Source organism: Trichosurus vulpecula, chromosome 2, assembly GCF_011100635.1.
Source record: "Trichosurus vulpecula isolate mTriVul1 chromosome 2, mTriVul1.pri, whole genome shotgun sequence".
Classification (NCBI taxonomy): Eukaryota; Metazoa; Chordata; class Mammalia; order Diprotodontia; family Phalangeridae; genus Trichosurus; species Trichosurus vulpecula.
This window is the reverse complement of record NC_050574.1, coordinates 34,759,795-34,778,618: the sequence shown is the minus strand read 5'-3', so window position 1 is coordinate 34,778,618 and position 18,824 is coordinate 34,759,795. Positions and strand designations below refer to the sequence as shown.

General features: G+C 59.2%; 6 protein-coding genes across 9 annotated transcripts in view; 3 read left to right on the top strand and 3 right to left on the bottom strand.

Annotated features, from left to right (window-relative positions):
- LOC118839020 (zinc finger protein 850-like) overlaps positions 1-18,824 on the bottom strand; it is a 902,460-nt gene that overhangs the window by 595,103 nt on the left and 288,533 nt on the right. The window lies entirely within an intron of this gene.
- On the bottom strand, positions 19-2,573 carry U2AF1L4 (U2 small nuclear RNA auxiliary factor 1 like 4). Of its 2 annotated transcripts, none has more exons than XM_036746472.1 (8): positions 2,499-2,573; positions 1,869-1,956; positions 1,602-1,668; positions 1,376-1,425; positions 1,188-1,286; positions 834-967; positions 438-533; positions 19-323 (listed from the first exon to the last, which is right to left on the bottom strand). In XM_036746472.1, the coding sequence occupies exons 1-8, from the start codon at positions 2,540-2,542 to the stop codon at positions 233-235; spliced, it is 669 nt and encodes a 222-aa protein (XP_036602367.1). In that variant the 5' UTR covers positions 2,543-2,573; the 3' UTR covers positions 19-232. The 2 variants fall into 2 exon arrangements, with proteins under 2 accessions (XP_036602367.1, XP_036602368.1); XM_036746473.1 differs by having other exon boundaries at positions 233-323; positions 431-533.
- Positions 2,532-3,985, top strand: PSENEN (presenilin enhancer, gamma-secretase subunit). 2 transcript variants are annotated; one of them, XM_036746483.1, is made up of 4 exons: positions 2,532-2,887; positions 3,104-3,183; positions 3,365-3,469; positions 3,615-3,985. In XM_036746483.1, exons 2-4 carry the CDS (start codon positions 3,123-3,125, stop codon positions 3,752-3,754), a joined length of 306 nt encoding a protein of 101 aa, XP_036602378.1. In that variant the 5' UTR covers positions 2,532-2,887; positions 3,104-3,122; the 3' UTR covers positions 3,755-3,985. The 2 variants fall into 2 exon arrangements, with proteins under 2 accessions (XP_036602378.1, XP_036602379.1); XM_036746484.1 differs by lacking the exon at positions 2,532-2,887 and adding an exon at positions 2,910-2,935.
- LIN37 (lin-37 DREAM MuvB core complex component) lies at positions 5,946-9,529 on the top strand. Its single transcript, XM_036746469.1, has 9 exons — positions 5,946-6,246; positions 7,351-7,426; positions 7,998-8,048; positions 8,125-8,154; positions 8,468-8,553; positions 8,746-8,912; positions 8,998-9,138; positions 9,257-9,330; positions 9,418-9,529. The coding sequence occupies exons 1-9, from the start codon at positions 6,213-6,215 to the stop codon at positions 9,497-9,499; spliced, it is 741 nt and encodes a 246-aa protein (XP_036602364.1). The 5' UTR covers positions 5,946-6,212; the 3' UTR covers positions 9,500-9,529.
- Positions 9,585-10,993, bottom strand: HSPB6 (heat shock protein family B (small) member 6). Its single transcript, XM_036746476.1, has 3 exons — positions 10,746-10,993; positions 10,200-10,322; positions 9,585-10,057 (listed from the first exon to the last, which is right to left on the bottom strand). Exons 1-3 carry the CDS (start codon positions 10,956-10,958, stop codon positions 9,863-9,865), a joined length of 531 nt encoding a protein of 176 aa, XP_036602371.1. The 5' UTR covers positions 10,959-10,993; the 3' UTR covers positions 9,585-9,862.
- Positions 12,291-18,341, top strand: PROSER3 (proline and serine rich 3). Of its 2 annotated transcripts, none has more exons than XM_036746420.1 (11): positions 12,291-12,831; positions 12,972-13,089; positions 14,734-14,894; positions 15,005-15,129; positions 15,256-15,362; positions 15,730-15,824; positions 16,361-16,482; positions 16,755-16,858; positions 17,008-17,827; positions 17,922-18,003; positions 18,204-18,341. In XM_036746420.1, exons 1-11 carry the CDS (start codon positions 12,314-12,316, stop codon positions 18,322-18,324), a joined length of 2,373 nt encoding a protein of 790 aa, XP_036602315.1. In that variant the 5' UTR covers positions 12,291-12,313; the 3' UTR covers positions 18,325-18,341. The 2 variants fall into 2 exon arrangements, with proteins under 2 accessions (XP_036602315.1, XP_036602314.1); XM_036746419.1 differs by having other exon boundaries at positions 16,755-16,909.

Genomic DNA, 18,824 nt, shown 5'->3' with positions numbered 1-18,824 from the left:
CTCCAGATGCAGAAAGACTTAAGGACAGACAAGAAATTTTATTGGGGGAAGGAGGGAGGTGGTTCCTGCTCCTCCCATGTTCCTTGAAGAGAAATGGAGGGACCAGGAGGTCCCCGGGTCCCCAAAGTCTGAATGTGGAAGAAAAGCAGAGAAGGGGAAAACCACAGCAGCAGGTGCCCTGGGTAGGGTGAACAGGGGCCTGAGAGGGCACTGTTGGGGACAGGATCTGGTCTCAGAAGCGTCCATGGCGGTGGTCTGGAGATCGCCTCCGGTTCCTTTCTCGAGGGCGGTGTCCCCCTCCAGGTCTTGCGGGTGATGGTCCCCTGGGGCAAAGGGGTCACGGGCTCAGGGGTCAAGCAGCAGCCCTTCCCCCGTTCACATTCCTGCCTTGTTCCCATTCCCCGGCAGCCAGGCCAGGCTCACTCCCTACCATCTACCTTCTTCTCGGGCCACGGCCATACAGCTGCCTGCGAAGGTCCCGGGAGATTGGCCGAAGGTGCATGAAGTTGCAGAAACCACCCCGGGTGCATTCACTGTGGCGTCGGACGAGGGGTAGGTGGAATCACAGCCTGGACCTCCACCTAATCTCCCGAGCCCAGCCTAGCCTTGCGGTGGGTGGGAGTGGGGGTCCTCCCCAGCCTAGCCTTGCCCCTGGGGTCTCCCTCCCCCCCAGCCTAGCCTTGCCCCTGGGGTCTCCCTCCCCCCCAGCCTAGCCTTGCCCCTGGGGTCTCCCTCCCCCCCAGCCTAGCCTTGCCCCAGGGGCCTCTCTTCCCCCAGCCCACCGCCCCAGCGGCTCGAGGCACCATCCGCGTCCCCCCGGGACCCTCCCGCACCCCATCTCATATTGCCGGCAGCAGGACTCCCGGAAGTCCGTGACGGGAGAGAGCTCGGCCTGCACCGCCTGCCCATTGAACCAACGGTTGTTGAGCTCGGTCACCGCCCGCTCCGCATCTTCTTCCCTCCGGAACTGGGGGCACAGGCAAGAGGCGGGGAGGGGAGTCAGTAGGGGAGGGAATCCAGGGTAGGGGCTCTGAAAGGCTCGGCTGTGCGGGGGCCGGTGGCCCAGGATCTCGGGGAGCCGCGGGGTTCAGGGGGAAGGGCTCTCCACGGTGGGAGAGCCCCGAGATGCGGCGGCCTGGAGCTGGGGGCGGGGCTTAAAGCGGCTGTGGGGAGGGGGCCTCCAGCACCTTGACGTAGACGTTTCCCACTAAGTGGTCCCCCAAGTTATCACAGACGTTCATCTCCTCGATCTCCCCGTACTTCTCCTGCAGCTCCGTGAACACCTCCTGCGCCGGAGAGGACGGGATGGGGGGCTGGGCTCAGACGGGGGGGAGGCCGGGCCCCAGCATCTCCTTCCCTGCCCGGCCCCGCTCACCTCAAAGAAGCTGTCATAGTGCTCCTGCACCTCCACATCGCTGACGTGACCTGGAACCCGGGGACAAAGCCGGGGTCACGGCCGGGAGCGGACCCTTCCGGGGCCTTTCCCCAGGTGCGCCTTCGCTCTCCCGCGGGCGCCCCCGTTCCTGACTCTTGGGCCTGCCGGGGTCCCCTTTATCTGAGCCCGGCCCCTCCAGGCAACCCCGCCCCGCCCCAGGGCTCACAGTGCGATCCGTCCGCCGTCTGGGCCGTGTTCTGAGGGTTCCGGTACAGGTTGAGCAGCACGATGGTCTGCGGTGAGGGAGACAAGGGGGGGAAGAGGGGGCGCAGCCGGGGGTCAGAAGGCCCTCAGGAAAGCAGGGGCAGCCGAGGTGGGGGGCCAGGAGGGGGTGTCAATGCAATGGACAATGCTGGGAGACACAGAGGCCCGGGGAGAGCACGAGTGGGGGCGACCCCGGCACTCCTCTTGGGAAGTGGAGGGGCTGCCTTACCTGACTGAATGTGGGCTTATTGTGGAGCCGGGAGCACCGGTCCCCGTGCCTGCAAGCCCCAATCTTAAAGTAAAAAGAGCAGTTAACCCTGAAAGAAGGGTGAAAATATGGGGTGAATCGGCGGTAGGGCCCCTGCTGCCCCTCCCCCCCACTAGGACCTGCCACCCCTCCCCCGCCACGCAGGTCCTGCCACTCCTCCCCGCAGGGCCCTGTCAAGTGGGACCTGCCACCCCTTCCCCCAGAATCCTGTCACCCTTCCGCCAGCACTGGGCCCTGCCACCCCTCCCCCGCCAAGTGGGACCTGCAGCCCCTCCTCCAGGACCCTGTCACACCTCCCCCAGCACTGGGCCCTGCCACCCCTCCCCCGCCAAGTGGGACCTGCAGCCCCTCCCCCAGGACCCTGTCACACCTCCCCCAGCACTGGACCCTGCCACCCCTCCCCCGAGACCCCTGCCAAGTGGGACCTGTCACTCCTCTTCCAGGACCCTCCCTGACAAGTGGGACCTGTCACTATCCACCCCCGCCCCCTAGGACCTTATCAAATGAGACCCCTGCCGCCCCTCCCCTGGGGACTCCAACGGCTGAGTCTCCAGCACGACCACCTCTCCTACCACCACCATCGATTCTCACTTGTCCTTTTCTGTTCCGAAAATTGAAGCTAAATATTCAGCCATTTTCACCCGCTCCCTCCACCTGTCTGCTTCATGCGTCACTTCCGGTGATACTTCCGGGGCTGGCTTGGAGGCGAGGATGCCTGGGAATTGAAGTCCAGCGGATAGGGGGCGGTGCCTGTGCGGAGAGGCTGTGCCGGACCTCCCTTCCTAGCAAGGCTCGAGGTGGGAGAGGCTGAGCCGGGGAGCGAGGTAGAGAGGAGAGGTCTCTGAGAGAATTGGGTGCAGGTGAAGGAGAGGGCACCGAAGCTGTCAGGCGCAAGCGTGCGGAGGATGGACTACAAGCCCCAGAAGCCCTGGCGGCACTAGGCGCAAGCGCATTGAGAAAGGAGGAAGGAGAAGCGGCGGGTTAGTTAGGGAACTGTCCCCCTGTCCCCCGGCCCCTTCTGCTCCCAGGTCTGGCTCGGGGAAGTGGGGGGGCGGAGGTGTTGATTGTTTTCTGCCCCTCCTTTCGCTCATTCGGGCCCCGCTCACTAGCGACAGGAGTGACTTGTACTGACTTGGGGCTCCCTCACGATAGCGGGGGACGTTTGGAGATCCCGACTCGTCTCCTTTTCCCTGCAGCCCTTCCCCCGGACCCAGGATGAACCTGGAGCGGGTGTCCAACGAGGAGAAGCTGAACCTCTGCCGGAAATACTACCTGGGTGAGGGGGGGGAGGGTGTGAGGGGAACGTGGGGACCTGTGGGGGGAGGGGTGGCTCAGCCCCTCCTCCCCGCATCGCCCGCATCCTGTGGATGCCCCGGGTGGGGGGCTGGGTTCCCTCTCCCCCGCCCCCCGGAGGGAGGGGCCGAACAAACGCCTCCCCCGCCCCCCTTCCTTTCCAGGTGGATTTGCACTTCTGCCCTTTCTCTGGCTGGTCAACGTTCTGTGGTTCTTTCGAGAGGCCTTCCTGGCCCCAGCCTATGAGGAGCAGGGACAAATCAAGGGCTGTAAGTCCCTAGAGGCTGGGGAAGAAAAAGAGCCTGCATTCACACTGAAGCCTGGGAGGGCGGGGCAGGTGGTAAATAGATTCCTGGACAATCAAGGCACGATTTGATTTTTCCCTTATCTTCCCTCTATTTCCTTCCTTTCCAGACGTCTGGCGTTCAGCCCTGGGGCTAGTCTTTTGGCTCGTGGCGCTGACCTCCTGGATCACCATCTTCCAGATCAACCGAGCCCGTTGGGGAGCCCTGGGCGACTATCTCTCCTTCACCATCCCTCTGGGGATACCCTGATCAGCCCTCCCCCGCTGCCAGCTCATGGCCGGGTCCCCTTCTCACCCTGCCTTACCTCCAGCACTGGGCCAGTATGGCTTCCAAAGATGAAGATCTAACATCCTTCATGTCCCCACAGCCTTTTGTTTGTCCAGGCTGGCTCCCCAGAACATCTCTCTCTAATTTCCCATTTCTCCCTCTAGCCTCCACTGAGGCTCCCAAATAATAAAAAAAAAGGATATTTCATGAGTACTGCCGATCCCTATTCCCTTTTTTTTCTGGGAAGGGTGGGATCTCCCTATTTCACAAATGAAGAAACTGAAATCCCTGAGTGATCACACCCTAGAACCATGGAATCTCAAATCGGGGAAGGCCCTACCTGAAAAAGGATCCTGTCCACAAGTGGTGACCTAGCATCTCTTTGACAGGCCCCAATGTTGGGAAGTTTGTCCACTATGATGTACAGCAAAAACATATTTCACCCATATTGTTAGTTTTCAGTGGACCTGGTATCTCAGTAAAGTGAGGAGAGATGATAGTATTTTAGGAAAAAGAGGCCTGGATCTGGAATCAGGACCTAGCACTCAATTTATCCTTTCACTGGCTTGCTGTGACTTTGAACCAGTCTATCCTCCTGTCTGGGCTTAAGCTTCCCTAGCTATAAAATAGGGAAGATGCACAGATGATTCAGTTAGTAGAAGGAACTTCCAGGTAAGTAAGCTCTCATTAACACTAGGGTAGAAGACAAATGTACAGAGAACATATTTGGTGTTCAGTTGTGTCTGATTGGACAGCTAGGTGGCACAGTGAGTATAGCACCAGCCCTGGAGTCAGGAGGACCTGAGTTCAAATGTGGCCTCAGACACTTGACACATGTACTAGCTGTGTGACCTTGGGCAAGTCACTTAACCCCAATTGCCCTGCCAAAACAAACCAAAAAATTGTGTCTGATTCATTGTGACCCCCATTTGGGTTTTCTTGGCACAGATACTGGAGTGGTTTGCCATTTCCTTCTCCAGCTCATTTTACAGGTGAGGAAACTGAGGCAAACAAGGTGAAGTGACATGCCCAGAATCAGACAGTGTCTGAAGCCAGATTAGAAATTAGGTCTTCCTGATTCCAGGCCCAGCATTCTATCCACTGTGCCACCTAGCTGTTCCAGAGAATTGATTAAAATATGCATATACAGAAGAGAGACAGAAACTTGTCTGTCCAAGACATTGTGCTGGTCTCTGCGGCATTCCCACTCTTCATGAGTTAACATTCTCCTAGGAAGGATGCCCCAGATGGCATTAACACCCGGGAGGATATGTATCTGGAGGAGAGAGTGCCGAGAGCCTTCCTGTAGAAGTGGTATTTCGAGTTGAGCCTTAAAGGAGAAACAGAAGCTTCTGAGTAGAGAGGAAGAGAGGTTGGCTTCCAGGAATGGGGGATGGGCTAAGGGAGAGCAGAGGGACTTAGGTTTAGAGCTGGAAGGTCACCCCGTCCACCCTCTCATTTTACAAATGAGGGAATTGAATCAGCTTGGGGTGTTTGGAGGATTTAAGCCGGGAGGGCTGAATTCTGCGGACAGCTGTTCCGTTTGGCTGGACTGTAGAGTATGTGAAGGTTGCGGGCAGATTATGGAGGGTCCCAAGGGCCAGGCTGGCTAGTTTCCATTTTGGTGCAGAGGTGGTGGGATCCATGGCTGGCTGGAGCAGGGGATGATCTGGAAGCCCTCTGGGTTCAGCTCACAGATGACCCCCTTGGCAGCAGAATGGCCCTACAGTACAAATCTCACTTTCCACATTTGTAATTTGGACCTAGACTAGCGAAGTCAACTCTGTGCTGCCCGGTTGTTTAAAGAGGCGGAATCCGTTGCCTAGCAACGTAGAACTGCCGCTAGGTCCTGCTTCTCCTTCCCGTTTCGTCTAGCAGCCCCTTTAAGCCGTTGGCACTACAAGTCCCAGGAGCCGTGGCGGCAGACTCAGCCTGCGCCTCCCATAGTGCCTCGCGCGGCCGGGCTTAGGAGACACGTGAAGGGAAGGTCGGGGCACGAACTACATCTCCCATGAGGCGCCGCGTGGTCGGGCCGGGGGACGTTAGTTGGTTTCCGGAAGAATGGCTCAGGGGTGGGGCTTCGAGCTGGAGGTGGCCGTTAGCGTCTTCTGATTGGTCCATTTGGTAGACGAGCGGCCCTGCCGCCCAATAGAAGCAACGGGCAGGCGGGCCAGGGTGAGACGTGGGAGCTAAGCCGCTGCTGTGGCCTAAGGCGGAGGTGAGGAGCTGTCCGTCCCAGGTCCTAGGCAAAGAAGGTGGGACTCCTGGGGCTGAGAGAGTGGCTTTCGTTCCAAACGTGACCTCTGATCTGCCTCGTGGCTAGCCCCATCTCTGACCCCGGACCTCTCGGACTGACCCCTGACCCCTGCCCCCGTCCCCGCCCCGGGGCACTGCTGGGTACCCCGCTGCCCCAATCGGAACCCGAGCCGGGGCTGGAACCATGTTCCCCGTGAAGGTGAAAGTGGAGAAATCAGGTAAGGGAGGATCCCGGGACCCCCGAGGAGGAGGGAGCAATCCCGGCGGGCGGCCTGGAGGAGGGAGCAGTGCGAGCAATGCGGTGTGCCGGTGGCTGCGTGGAGGAGGAAGGAGCAAGGAGGGAGGGGCTTCCCGGAAGAGGAGGAGGGGATGTGAATAAAGGGAGGAGGAGGGAACAGTCCTCAGGAGGAGTGCTTCCTGGAAGAAAAGGGATCCAGGACTTCCTGGAAGGACTGGGAGGATTGTGGGCTTCCTGAAGGAGGAGGGATCGGGAGGAGGAAGGAAGCAATCTGGGAGGGCTGTCTGGAGGAGGCAGGCTGGGAGCTGAGCCTGGAAGGGTTTGGGGCTAGAGACAGGTTGAGACTTGCTCTGCCCGCAACACACAGACCCGCTCTTGACTCTTGAACACATATACTCAGAACTGGACTCTGGGGAGGGGGTCTAGGGGGCCGTGTGTGAGTGAACCAGGGGAGACAAAGGGGGCTCTTCGTAGGAAGGGAGGAAGTCAGGCTTCACGCAGGACCATGAGGAAGGAGAGAAAGGGAAGGGATCCTTCCAAGATGGGATCTCGGTCCTGGTGACCGAGCATGTCGGGGAGAAAAGATCGGAATCGGGGCTGAGGTTTTCTGAGTGGGGAGGACCTTGGATGGAGCCTGGGGACCCCCGAAGGTGGGTGAGGGCATTTCCAAGCCTCGCCCCTCTGGCAGACTAAGCCCTTGGGGCAGCCTCCACCCACCCGCAGCTCACTATGGGCTCTTTGTCTGGGGTCTGGAACCTGGGGAGGGGACTGGAGCTGGAAGGGCAGTTGGAGTGTCAGTGGGGGAGTCCCTAAGCTGGAGGCTGAGGACACCCCCCCCCCCCAACGAGCTGATCTCCATCCTGGAGTCAGCCTGTCCTTCACACCTCCCTCCTTCCTGCTCGGTCTATAAGGTGGGTGGATTCAGAGACACCTGACCCAGATCCTAGCTCTACCACACACTCGTGGGATCTGTGAACCAGTCACCTGCCCACTGTGGGATTCAGGTTCCTCACGGGTAACATGAGGATCTCCCCATCAGTGACAACAGGGTGTTGCCTGAGGTTCTGATCTTTCCCCTCCCCAGAGCTGGAGATGTCCAAAGCCAGGAACCACTTGGATGCTGTCTTGCAGTGTTTGCTGGAGAAAAGCGATGTGGACCGGTAAGGGAAGGGGGCACTGGGTCTAGCCAGCGAGTCTTCCCCTCCCCAAGGAGGGCATGCTCAAAGCTGCCTGGCTCACATACATCCCAACCCGGAGCCTGGGGTTCTGAGGGGGCCTTGGGGGAACCTTGAAACCATCCGATCAGAGACAGCTTCAGGGAGAGAGTCTCAGGCTGCGTCTTGCGTTCCTCGCCACCACCCCACCCTACCGCTGCCACCAGCATGCTGTGTGGCATTAGGGAAGTCCTTTTCCATCTCTGGGCCTCCATTAATTCCTTTGTGAAATGGGGAGGAGAGTGGGGTAGCTCAGTGATTAGGGCTGGTGAAGATGGATGAGGGAGGGTTAGCCTTGAAGAGACTTAGATCCCCAACTTCCAGGCTGCCCTGTGACCCCGGGGGGCAGAGCTCTAAGTATAGGGACAGGTGGACAGAAAGGCTAGATGGAGCTTCCGTCAGTCAGAGCCGTCCAGCCACAGAACCGGCTGCTTCAGCAGACCCTGGAGGAATCCAAGCCAGGAGGGCCAGGAGGTCAACCCTAAGGTCTGACCTTCTGTAATTCTGCCTTCCAAAGGGAACAGCTGGACGAGGAGGCTGGGAAGACACCCTCCGATGCTCACAGCAAGTAGGTCACTGGCCAGGTGTGGGTGGGCCCCTTTGGACTCCATGGGCCAGGGTGACTCTGTCTTTCTTCTCCCCAGGGACTGCTCCATCACATCAGCTGGCAAACGGTAAGCTTGCTTCCCCCAGCTGGGCTCCGTCTTTGGGGCTTCCTCCCTTCCCCCTGGTTCCACAGTCCCGTCTGGCCAAGGCCTCTCTGCACCTGATTTTCTGTTGTCTTGCAAATAAACCATCCCCTCCTCATCCTGCCATACCAGGCCTTCCCGAACCTGGCTGCATCCTGCCGTGGGTCCACAGCCTGGCAGGAGGACTCTCCTGTTCTTCAGATCCCTTTCACCCCAGCGCCCCATGGCTAGGTCCGGTCCTGCCCTTCCTGCCTCATTGGTTTATCCAGAGTCAGCTCCCAATCACTCTTCCCTGCAGGCCATCGGCCAGGTTCCCCCATCACAGGAGGAAGAAGAGGAAGGAGATGGAGGACGGACTGGCAGAGGGGGGACAGCAGAGACCCAGTGAGTGCTGGTCGGTGGGAAGGGGGCTGTCGGGGACAGGCAGCTCTGGGCCTGGAGGTCAGGAAGCCTGAGGGCCAAGCTAGGATTGGACCCGTCCCTTTTTACAGAAGGGGGGGTAAAGCCGGATTTGAAGGCCAGCTGTCCATCTAGGACCTGCTACGTTCAGCGTGGCCTTTACCCCTCATCCACCAGACACTTACACCATCAAGCTATTTGACCGAAGTGTGGACCTGGCCCAGTTCAGTGAGAACACACCACTTTACCCCATCTGCCGGGCATGGATGAGGAACTGCCCTTCTGTCCGGGAGCCAGAGCGTTCTCCCAGCCCCCCACCACCTCCCCGACCAGAGGATGAGGAGGTAAGAATGTCAAGTGAGGGGCAGGGAGGGAGGAGGGCTTTACCCTCCCCACGCAGGATCTGATTGGGGCTGATTCTTTCCAAAGGGGACCGAGGTCACCAACGGGAAGAGCCGAGATGTATACAAGCTGCCACCCCCCACAGCCCCCTGCCCTCCTGGTGAAGCCCCCAGCCCCAGAATCCCCTCCCCACTTCAGCCAGAGGGCCAGGAGGCCTCTGAGGACGCAGTAAGTAGACCCACTAGAGTTCTCGGAAGGAGATATGTGGGTTCTCAGACCATGGGGGGAAGAAGACATCTGTAAACCAGCTTCCCAACCCAAACTCTGTCTGTCCCTCTCTATGCAGCCCCCTGAGACAGTCCCAACCATGTCCTCCCTCATCTACCGCAATATGGAGCGTTGGAAACGCATCAGGCAGAGGTATGCAGCCCCCACCCCCAAATCTGCTCCCAGCTTGGCCCTTTAACTTCCCCCCATCCCTGGCCCTGACAGCCTGTCGTCCTCCAGGTGGAAGGAGGCTTCCCATCGGAACCAGCTGCGTTACTCCGAGAGCATGAAAATTCTGCGTGAGATGTATGAGCGCCAGTGACCTCCCCCCAATAAAAATATCGTCCACCCCAGCCCCTCAGTCTGTTCTCTTCGCCTCCTAAGGCCCACACATCTGACTCCAGCCAGGGCAGAGGCCAGTGCATTTATTGGGTCCTGGACGCAGGGCCTCTCCAGAGCCTGGGGCACAGGAGGTGGGCTATGTTACTGGGGAGGACAAAAGGAGAAGGCTGGGAGTGAGACGGGAAGAAGGGAAGCCCCATCGTGGGGTATTAGAAGGGCAGAGGTTGTACCCATCTGTGGGCAAGAAGGGCTAGTGTTTGGATGGGGGTGACGCCAGGGATGGGTGGTTAGAGCTCGGAATATGGGGGAGCAGGGTCAGCGTGTGGTAGCCCCATTGTCCCTCCTACTTAGCCCCAGGCACTGACCCCTGGGCAATGGGCACTGTATGCTCAGCTGCCTGGGTGCCAGGGGTGGTGGCTGAGGCCTGGATAGACAGGATCCCCTCAGGGGACAGGGCTGAGGTCACTGCTGCAGGGTCCACACCCTCTGGTAGGCGATAGCGTCGGTGAAACTCCCGAGAGATGAAGCCATGCTCGTCCTGCAACATGATAGCATCCCCCTTTAGGCCGGGGTGACTCATGCCCCTGTACCCCCTTCCTTCTGTCCTTCCTCCTCCCCTTCTCTATCTCTCCCCAACCTCCCTGTGCTGTGCCTCCTGCCCCACCCCCCCAACAACATACCGGGCGTTCCTCATGGCGGGCATGCACTTCCACATGCTCCCCCACCACCTTGACATTGATCTCCTCAGGAGAGAAATGCTTCACATCCAGTAACACCGAAAACTGCCCCTTGGCCAGGGTCGCCTGTAGGTTGAGGAGTTAGGGAGCTGGGGATGCAGGGGAAGGTCAGTAAGGAGGCCCCCTGGGGGTTATGGGGAGGGCTACCTGAGGGATGACCCGACCCCAGTAGTCTGCGCAAAGGGCTTCTGGGCATGGGGAGAAGGGGGGATGGCTAAAGGAGTCTCCTGGTGAGAGGGGTCAGTCTGGGGGAGTACCCAAGGGAAAGTTGGGGAAGCCCCCCTCCCTTTAAGAGGCCTTGATCCTTTGGCTGAGTAGGGGTTCTCTCTAGAGTTGACCTGGGTCCTTTGGCAATGGGGTGGGTCTTCTCTGGTCTTGAGAAAAGCCCCCCCCCCCCAAAGCTGAGTAAGCATTCGGCAAAAAGACCACTTTAAGAGTCAGTAGAGGAGGAGAAAGTGGGCTCCGAGGGAGCATTTGGAAGGTTCATACCTCTCCAGGGCCAGGATCAGCCCGAAGGGCCACGCTAGGTGCCCGAAGGTAGTACGGTGCCAGGGCCTGAGGGCAGAGGGCAGCCAGCTCGGCCTCCAGTAGACCCTCCCCAAAACGCTGGTCAAAGAGCCTGGTAGGGGTGCCCAGGCTGGGGAATCCAAGGGGGGCTGGGCGGCGCAGCCAGGATGGCTGGATAGGTACAGGGATCTCCATGGTCAGGCTGGGCGGCAGCAAGTCCGCAGCGGGCACCGACCAGGCCCCTTTATAGCAGGCCCCCGCCTTCCCCGCCCCTCCCCTCCCCCACCCCAGAACAGGATTCCGGAGAGTTCGCTGCCAGCCAGGAGAGGAGAAGGGAGGAGAAGGGAGAGTCCCCAACATGGCAACAAACACACAACACAGCGAGGGGAGACATCGAGGACAGCACATTTCATGTCCGCAAAGGTTTATTAAAGCCCCTGGATGGCTAAGGACCAACCCCACCCCTACCCTCCAAGGTTGGGAAGCCTGGTTAATGCAGACAGGGAAAGTTATGGAGTGGACAGAAGTATGCCAGGCGGGGCAGGGCAGGGGACGCTTGGCGCTGAATGGGGCAGCAGCAGGCCCCTGGCTAGGGGCTGCGCACCTCCCTGAAGAAACCCAGGGCGGCAGCGGGCATGGGGCCGCCTGCCCCTTTAAGTCACCCACCCCTAGGGCACCCGCAAATCTTGGCAGTGACGCAGGCAGCCTGCCTGGCAGGTCCTGTTTCCATTTGGGGCCTGCCTGCACGGGTGGGGGCTGGGCTGAGGCCACGGGTCCGGCATTTGGAGGGGGGGCACCTCCCGCTCCCATCACCTAATGATCCAGGATCCGCCTCCCCCAGTCCAAGATAACTGGGGGGAGGGGTGCGGTGGGAGAAGCAGCTCATAGAATCCTCGGAGCCTCCCAAGTTTTGGGGGGGAGAGGAGCAGGGATGAGGGCCCCACCCCAGGTGAGGCGGCTCCAGAGCTCCCTGACGTCCCATCCTTGGGAATGTGGGGTCCTCCCTGGAGACCATTCCGCTTTGAAGGTCTGGCCCTGCCCCGCCCCAGGACCGTGCCCAGACCCATCCAGGCAAGGAAGGGCCGCAGCTGCTCTGCTCCCACCCGCCCGCCCCCTCCCCAGGTGCGCAATCCTGCCCCCACTCCATGCGGTGAGTCACGGCCCCCGGAGAGGGAGGTCGGGACGCGCTGTACCCCTCGGCCCCGGGCCAGGGGGCATCTGGGACGGGCAGAAATAGCTCGGTCCGTTGATCCCCACCACCTGTGGGCAGCCTGGCCCGGGCGCCAGGAATGCCTGGCACCCGAATGAGTCAGCTGAAGAAACAAAGGAGGCGCCCCCGGACTCCGGGTCGGAGCCACACTGCCACGCACCAACATTCTGGGCCTCAGTTTCCCCACCGCTAGAATGAGAGCAATCAACTCCCAGCTCCGGATCCCACTTGTGGCCCCGGCTGAGGGGCCCCGGGAGAGGGGTCACCTGAAGGGGAAGGGTTGGGGAGACGAGGAGGGGTGCAGACGGAGGATGGGGGGAAGGCCCCGCGGGAAGCACTGATGCTGCAATCTTTGGGCCTCCCCCGAGCACGCGTGGACTGGGGCAGGGAAGGGAGGCCGGGCTGCTCGAACGAGAGCCGTATTCCCAGAAAGGGCAGAATCCTTGCCCCGCGAGGGAATCGAGCACGCCCCATTCCGAGTGAGTCCCGAGCCACTCAGCGCTGGAGGCCGAGCCCTTGTCAATCATTACCTCTATCTACTGTCCTAGAAAGAAGAGTAGCCAATAGAGCGGCGCCCGCCTTCCTCCGAAGCCCCGCCCCACAGGAAAAAAAAAACCCATGGACGAAGGCGGTATCTGCGCAAGCGCACCTAAGCGCGACAGCTCGCGGCGGTTGGAGCGGGACGGGGCAGCTCCTTTTCCCGCCCCAGTGCTTCCGGCGAGGAGGGCGGGTTTGGGAAGGTTGTTGCTTAGCGACGGACAGCGCCGGCCCCGAGGCGGGAGAAGGGAGAGGAATGGTTCGAGGAGGTGGCGGCGACGGCAACGGCGACCGCGGCAGCGGCTGCGGAATGGACAACAGGTCAGGACCGGGCTTCTGAGCCCTAGGAGGCGGGGCGTTTCTCCGGGCGGGAACTACTGTTCCCACGCGGCCCCAGAGCCTCCTGGGAGTCGTAGTCTGCTCTCGACCCTTCTAATCCTGCCCTTTTGTCCCTTTGCCAGCCTGGCCGTGTTTTCCTTCCGGGGCAGCTCCTGCAAAGCCACGCCTCCGAGGAGGCGGAGCTATTACCAACCATCGCCGGAGCGAGAGCTAGGCAGAGGAGGCGGGGCCCGGACTGCGGTGAGGGCGTGCCGCCGGGAGGGAGACTTGACCTGGTGCTAGGCCAGAGCTTGGACGGTCCTGTGTAGTTGAACCTTCCTCTAGGCCTTTCTGCGCCCGGTGCCTCAGTTTCTTCATCCTCAGAGTGGGCCCTCACAGCCCCGGCCACCCTCCCCATCTCAAAATAGTTGACGGCCCTAGTGTCCCCGCGGGAAGCCCAGGGGCGCCCCCTGCAAGCCGCCTGATGCCACGGGCCTCCTCTTGTCAGTTTCTGAAGTGGAGCCGGTAGGTCCACAGGGACCCCCGCTAGTGTTCTCCGCTGTCCCTCCCCTGGGACTCACCCTCTTCCAAGGACTCCCATTAACATAACGGCTTAAGGTTTAGGACTGTGGATCAGGAGCCAGTCAATCAGTAGCATTTGTTTACTACCCACCCATTTAATAGGCAGAGTTAAAGGCTTGTCGCTGCTCTCCCATGGGGAGATGGTGTGCAAATAACTAGGTATAAACGAAAGACAGGGGCATTGGAGACAGTCCAGAGGGAAGGCACCAAGACTGAGGAGCCTGGGAAAGGCACCTTGCAAAAGGCAAGCTGACACTGGAGGGGAACCAGGAGCAGGGATGAGAAGGGAAGGAGTTCCTGGCATAAGGCAACTCTAGGACAAATGCATGGAGTTGGGAGATGGAGTGTGGGGTGTGAGAAATCGAACACTGTAAATTGGAGAGGAATGAGGTGTGAGAAGACATTTTACAGATAAAGAAGCTAAGGCCCAGGCCAGAAATGCCCATGGGCTTCCTCCTCATTCCTTCCTTCCCTCCATGCCCATTTAGGCATGGGTGTTGTATCCTCCAGGGAAGCTGCAAGAGGGCAAGGACTTTGCTTTCCCCAGCCTAGCCCAGAGCTGTCCCCACAGTAGACACTTAAAGTTTGTTAAATTGAATTAATGGGGTCGTATCTGTATCCAAGCGTCCTCCAAGGTTTAAATCAGATGATGTCGGAATCATAGGACTTAGCGCTGCAAGTGACCTTAGCAATCTAGCCCAACCCCATTTTACCCAGGGAGGCTCTGACTTCCAGTCCAGTGAGTGACCTTTATAGCCGGCACAGCTGCCTCTCTTCGCTGCTCAGTTCTCGGGGACTCACTGGGCTTGGAGGTTTGATGTCACCCCTTGGACAAGGCAGTAAGCTGCTACCATCTGTAAATGGGTCTGAGGACAATAGCCTTCTGATGACTGGCCTCCTGAGATGTCCTGAGGAAAATGCTTCCTATTGAAAGATGGAATGGAACAGTGGACAGGCTAGATTTGGTGTCAAAGGGCATGGCGGGCCGGGTTCCCATCTCAGCTCTCCCTTTTACCACTTGTGCGTGTGACCTTGGATGAGTCACTTCATCAGAGGAAGTGATTGGCCTTCCAAAATGAGAGAGATGTTTTCTACCCTCCACACCTGGGGCAGGAGGGAAATGGACCAAATGGGCCTGCCCCTGGTGGTGGCGCCTAGACCCTGGAGGGGTTACTGGAACAGGATGGGTCACAATCTCTGATGATTTCTAAGTCGGGTCTGAAACAAGGGCTAGGTCCAGCAGGCTGCTTTGTGGGGGGGAAGGATAGAGGAGGAAGGTCTGGGAGGAGGCCCTGGAGCCCAGCTCTTCTTCCCTGTCTCCAGGTCCTAAGCCCATTGAGACCACGTCAACTCAGTCCCCCAGCTTCTCCTCCAGCCCCCACATCCCCAAATTTTGATGAGTCATGGCCTTCCACAAGCCTCTCATCCCCCTCTGATCCCCCTGAAGAACAGACAGACCAATTAGGAGACTCTGTGCTTGCCAGGTAAGTAGGAAGAACCAGAAACAGGGAGAAGGCAAGGCTACTGGACACACCCTCTGCCGAGGGAATGGCAGGAAAGGAGCTTCCCCAGCCTTTTGCTCTTCCTGTAACAGGTACATGGCTCGGTTCCGGCAGGCTCAGCCCACCAGCCGCCAGGAACGGCAGGCAGCAGGCCCCACAGCTGCTGACTTCTGGTGGCTGCAGCCCCCAGCCCTGGGCTTTCCTGGTCCCTCAGCAGGTACCTGCCCCTTTCCCTTGCTCGAGAAACCCCAGCCCGCAGCAAGGCTGCATTGTGGGGTGGCAGGTCTAGACGGGCATCTCACAAAGAGTTGGGAGGGATGGTGGTGATTGCTGTTTCTTGCAGATGAGGAGGCCGGAGGAGGCAGCCTCAACCCAGCCATCCCAACACAGACTGGGCCGCAGGGGGCAGGAGCGTCTAGGATGGAAGCCTGCGTGTCAGGGACACATGAGGTGACCAGTGCTCGGGGGATGGGCAGCCTAACTCCAGCACAGAGATCCTCAGAGGGATTCTGAGCACATTCTTTTTTTTACCTTCCCCGGGAGAGGAATGGGATGAGGGATTTGTCGTTCCTTTGTGGCAGTAAAGAGACTGTGATCAGAGCCCAAAGGCCTGGAGCAGATGGGGCTGGAACTAGGCCGAACCTGGCTTCTGGCCTCCCATAGGGGGCTGTAGCAGAGCAGGTCCTGGGGGGGACCTCCCTCCCTAGCAATCCCTCTGGCAAATGGGAACATGGCTGGTGACTTACCCTTTGGGATGAGAGGGACGGTGGCCCTGCTGGGGCCTGAGCCATTGGCATTCCCTCCTTTTCCGGCCCAGGGCCACATTTCTCCACTGGAAGCCTCTGACACATCCGTGTTGGACCTCGAGACCCTGAGTCTCCAGGACAGGGCAGCCCGGCTTCTCCTCCAAAGGTGACTTCCTTTCCCCTAAATTCCCCCCTCCCCCAAAGCGCTGCCTCAGCCCCCCATCCCCCTTTCTGGTCTTCACTCCTAACCTGCATTCCAGTCAAACTGACTTGTGGCAGGGCATATGCAGCCCCCCATCTCTGCCTCTGTACCCTCCCCCCAATATTCCTCCTGCCACAATCTCTCAGACACTTCCTAGCTGTGTGAGCCTGTTTGCCTCAGTTTCCTCATCTGTAAAATAAAGATAATAATAGCACCTAGCTTGATGGGGTGCTGCGACAACACTTGTACCTGCAGACCTTGAAGGTCCATAGAAGTATTTGCTGCTAGTGCCTTGTTCTTTCTTCCATGTATGTGCTGTAACCTTCGCACCCCGCCCCCCCATTAGAATGGAGGATTCTTATGGGTAGAGACGGTCGAATGCCCTGAGCCCAAGGCAATGCCAGGCTGGGCATAGGAGAAGCTTCAGAAAGCCTCGTTGAATAGACCCCCTCTCCCGGCTGCCTCTGACCCTTTACTTTTATCTTGCTCCTTTCCCCCAGTGAGATTTCTTCCAGCAGTAGTAATGAAGTCACCTCCATCCCAGTCAGCTCTGACGGCCTTCCCTCCCCCTCCCCACCCTTCACCTCTGACCCTGGAGCAGGCCCCCACCCCAGGGAACCAGGTGAGATCAACACCCTCCCCCTTCCACACAGCCAGGGGTCCCGTGGGACACATACACACACACACACACACACACACACACACACACTCTCACTCTCACACATATACACACACACTCTCACAGACACATATATATATATATACACACACACACTTTCACACACTCCCACACATACTCACTCATACTTGCTCACACACACACACACACACACACACACACACACACACACACACATCCTGGCCTCAGTCTGAAGCCAGGATTCTTTCTCACAGCCCCATTGACAAGGACCCAGGTCCCTGTGCCATCTGTGGCCCACCCAGAGAATGATATCCTCTCTCAGTGGCGTCTCCGGAGGAAGATGGAACTGGCCCAGGAGGTGTGTGCAGATGGGCCCCAGGCCCAGTCCTGGCTCCCCAGCAGGGCCTTGGTATGAAGTGCAAGTGAAGCTCAGGGGACTTGGGAGTAGGAGCAGGAGGTGGGGGAGACATAGCCCCTCAAAGATCTTTCTGTGTGTTCCTCCTCCAGGTCACTGTCACCCACGGTCAGCCTAAGCCTCACCAGATATATGCCCCAGGACCCACTGTTGCTAACCAGCTGAACTCTCTAGTCCCCCCCACTAACCCCCAGCCGAGCCCCCCGGTCCCCCTCTGTGGGCCCCAGCAGGTCTCCCCAGTCCCCCTCTGTGGGCCCCATCAGGTCCCCCCAGTCCTCCTTTGTGGGCTCCAACAGGTCCCCCCAGTCCTCCTCTATGGGCCTCAGCAGAGCCCTGCTGTCCTCTGTCAACATGAGCTAAATTCCACAGTTTCCCTCAATATTCCCCAGCTAAACTCACCAGTACCTCTTAGTCTTCCTCAACCATGCCCTCCAAACTCCCCCTATACTCCCCACCCAAGTCCTGTGGTGCCTCTTTGTACGCCTCAGCCAAACCCCCCTGCCCTGCGTTGTGCTTCCCAGCCAAGCCCCCAGCCAGCAGTTCCAAATTCCCTTGCTACATGTCAGAGCTCTTTCCATCTCCACTCTGCCTCTCCAGAAACAGGTTGCAAAAGATTCCAGTCTGGGGCCTTTCTCCCAAGTTCTAGGGGCCCCTCTGAGCCTAAGAGACAGGACCACAAGCCCAAAAAGGCCTGGAACCCAGATAGCAAAAGCCGAACTCCCAGGCCAGGGCCGATGCTGAGAGGGGCCATGGAGCAGGTGGTGGCTGCTCGTCTCTTCCCAGGACCTTCAGAAGACTTCCCCTCCCCCTGTGAGGCCCCCCCTTCTGTTGAGACCCCCCTTCCTCCTGCTGAGACCCCACCCTCCAGGGAGCTGCTGGCTTTAGCTTCTGGGTTACTGGAAGCTGCAGAAGGTGAGAGCATCAGGAAGAGGCTGGGGGTTGGCCATGGGTCATCCATAACATTCCTGGAGATCCACAGGAGCATCCCTGTTCCTGTCCTTCCTAGACTCAGATGGGACAGACTTTGAAGAAGATGCTCTGCTGCAGGTGCTTCGGGCCCGGCGTTCAGAACTTCGGTCGTGCTTGAGGTGACCCTCCTTCACTCTCCCACAGACAGCCCCTCAGTGAGACACGTGCTCCTGGAGCCACACTGCCCCCATGCGGCCCACCCTGGCCCTGTCCTAGGAGCCTCCCAGCTCAGGCTCTGCTGTGGCCTTCCTCCAGTCCCCTATCCCTGCCCGTTCCCCTGCCCCTTTGTTTGCAAACCCTTTTCCTCCCACCCCCTCAGGAAGGTTGACAAGTGCCTGTCCAAGACCATGGACCCCAAGAACTTGAGGCCCAATTTCCAGCCAGCCGGAACATTGGGCTCCCCCAATGAGATCTCCAGCAGACATAGGATTGAGGAATAAACGTTCAATAAATTGCATCAGAGTTGCTTTCTTCAGTGTTGGGGGAGGAAGGGAGGGCAGAGAGCTTGGGGCTAGGGGCTGGGTCTGTGGAGGAGGCATCGTAGGACCCTCCTGTGGCACCTGCCCTCAGGATCCTGGGGGCAAACAACCTCCATCCCCCCGGGGGGGAGTGGAGAGGAAATGGGGAGGGGGCTTATCGCAGCTTGTAAACGGAGAAGGCACAGGAAGGGGGCTGAGGCCAGAGGGGCCAGAAGCTTAAAAGGGATGGGGGGATGGGAAGGTTTGGGGACATTTGGGAAGTGAGGCTACAAGTCTGTAGTGAGTAGGTGGGATTCAGGAAGGAGAGGGGCGTTCCTTGTCTTAGAGCTGGACGGGACCTCAAGCCACCCTCCGCATTTGACAGATGGGGAAACTAAGGGAGATCAGGTTCAGGGGACTGTCTGGGCCCTCCGAGGTGGTCAATGACCCGGCTTTTCTCAGTCAGGCGCCGCGCCGCCCCT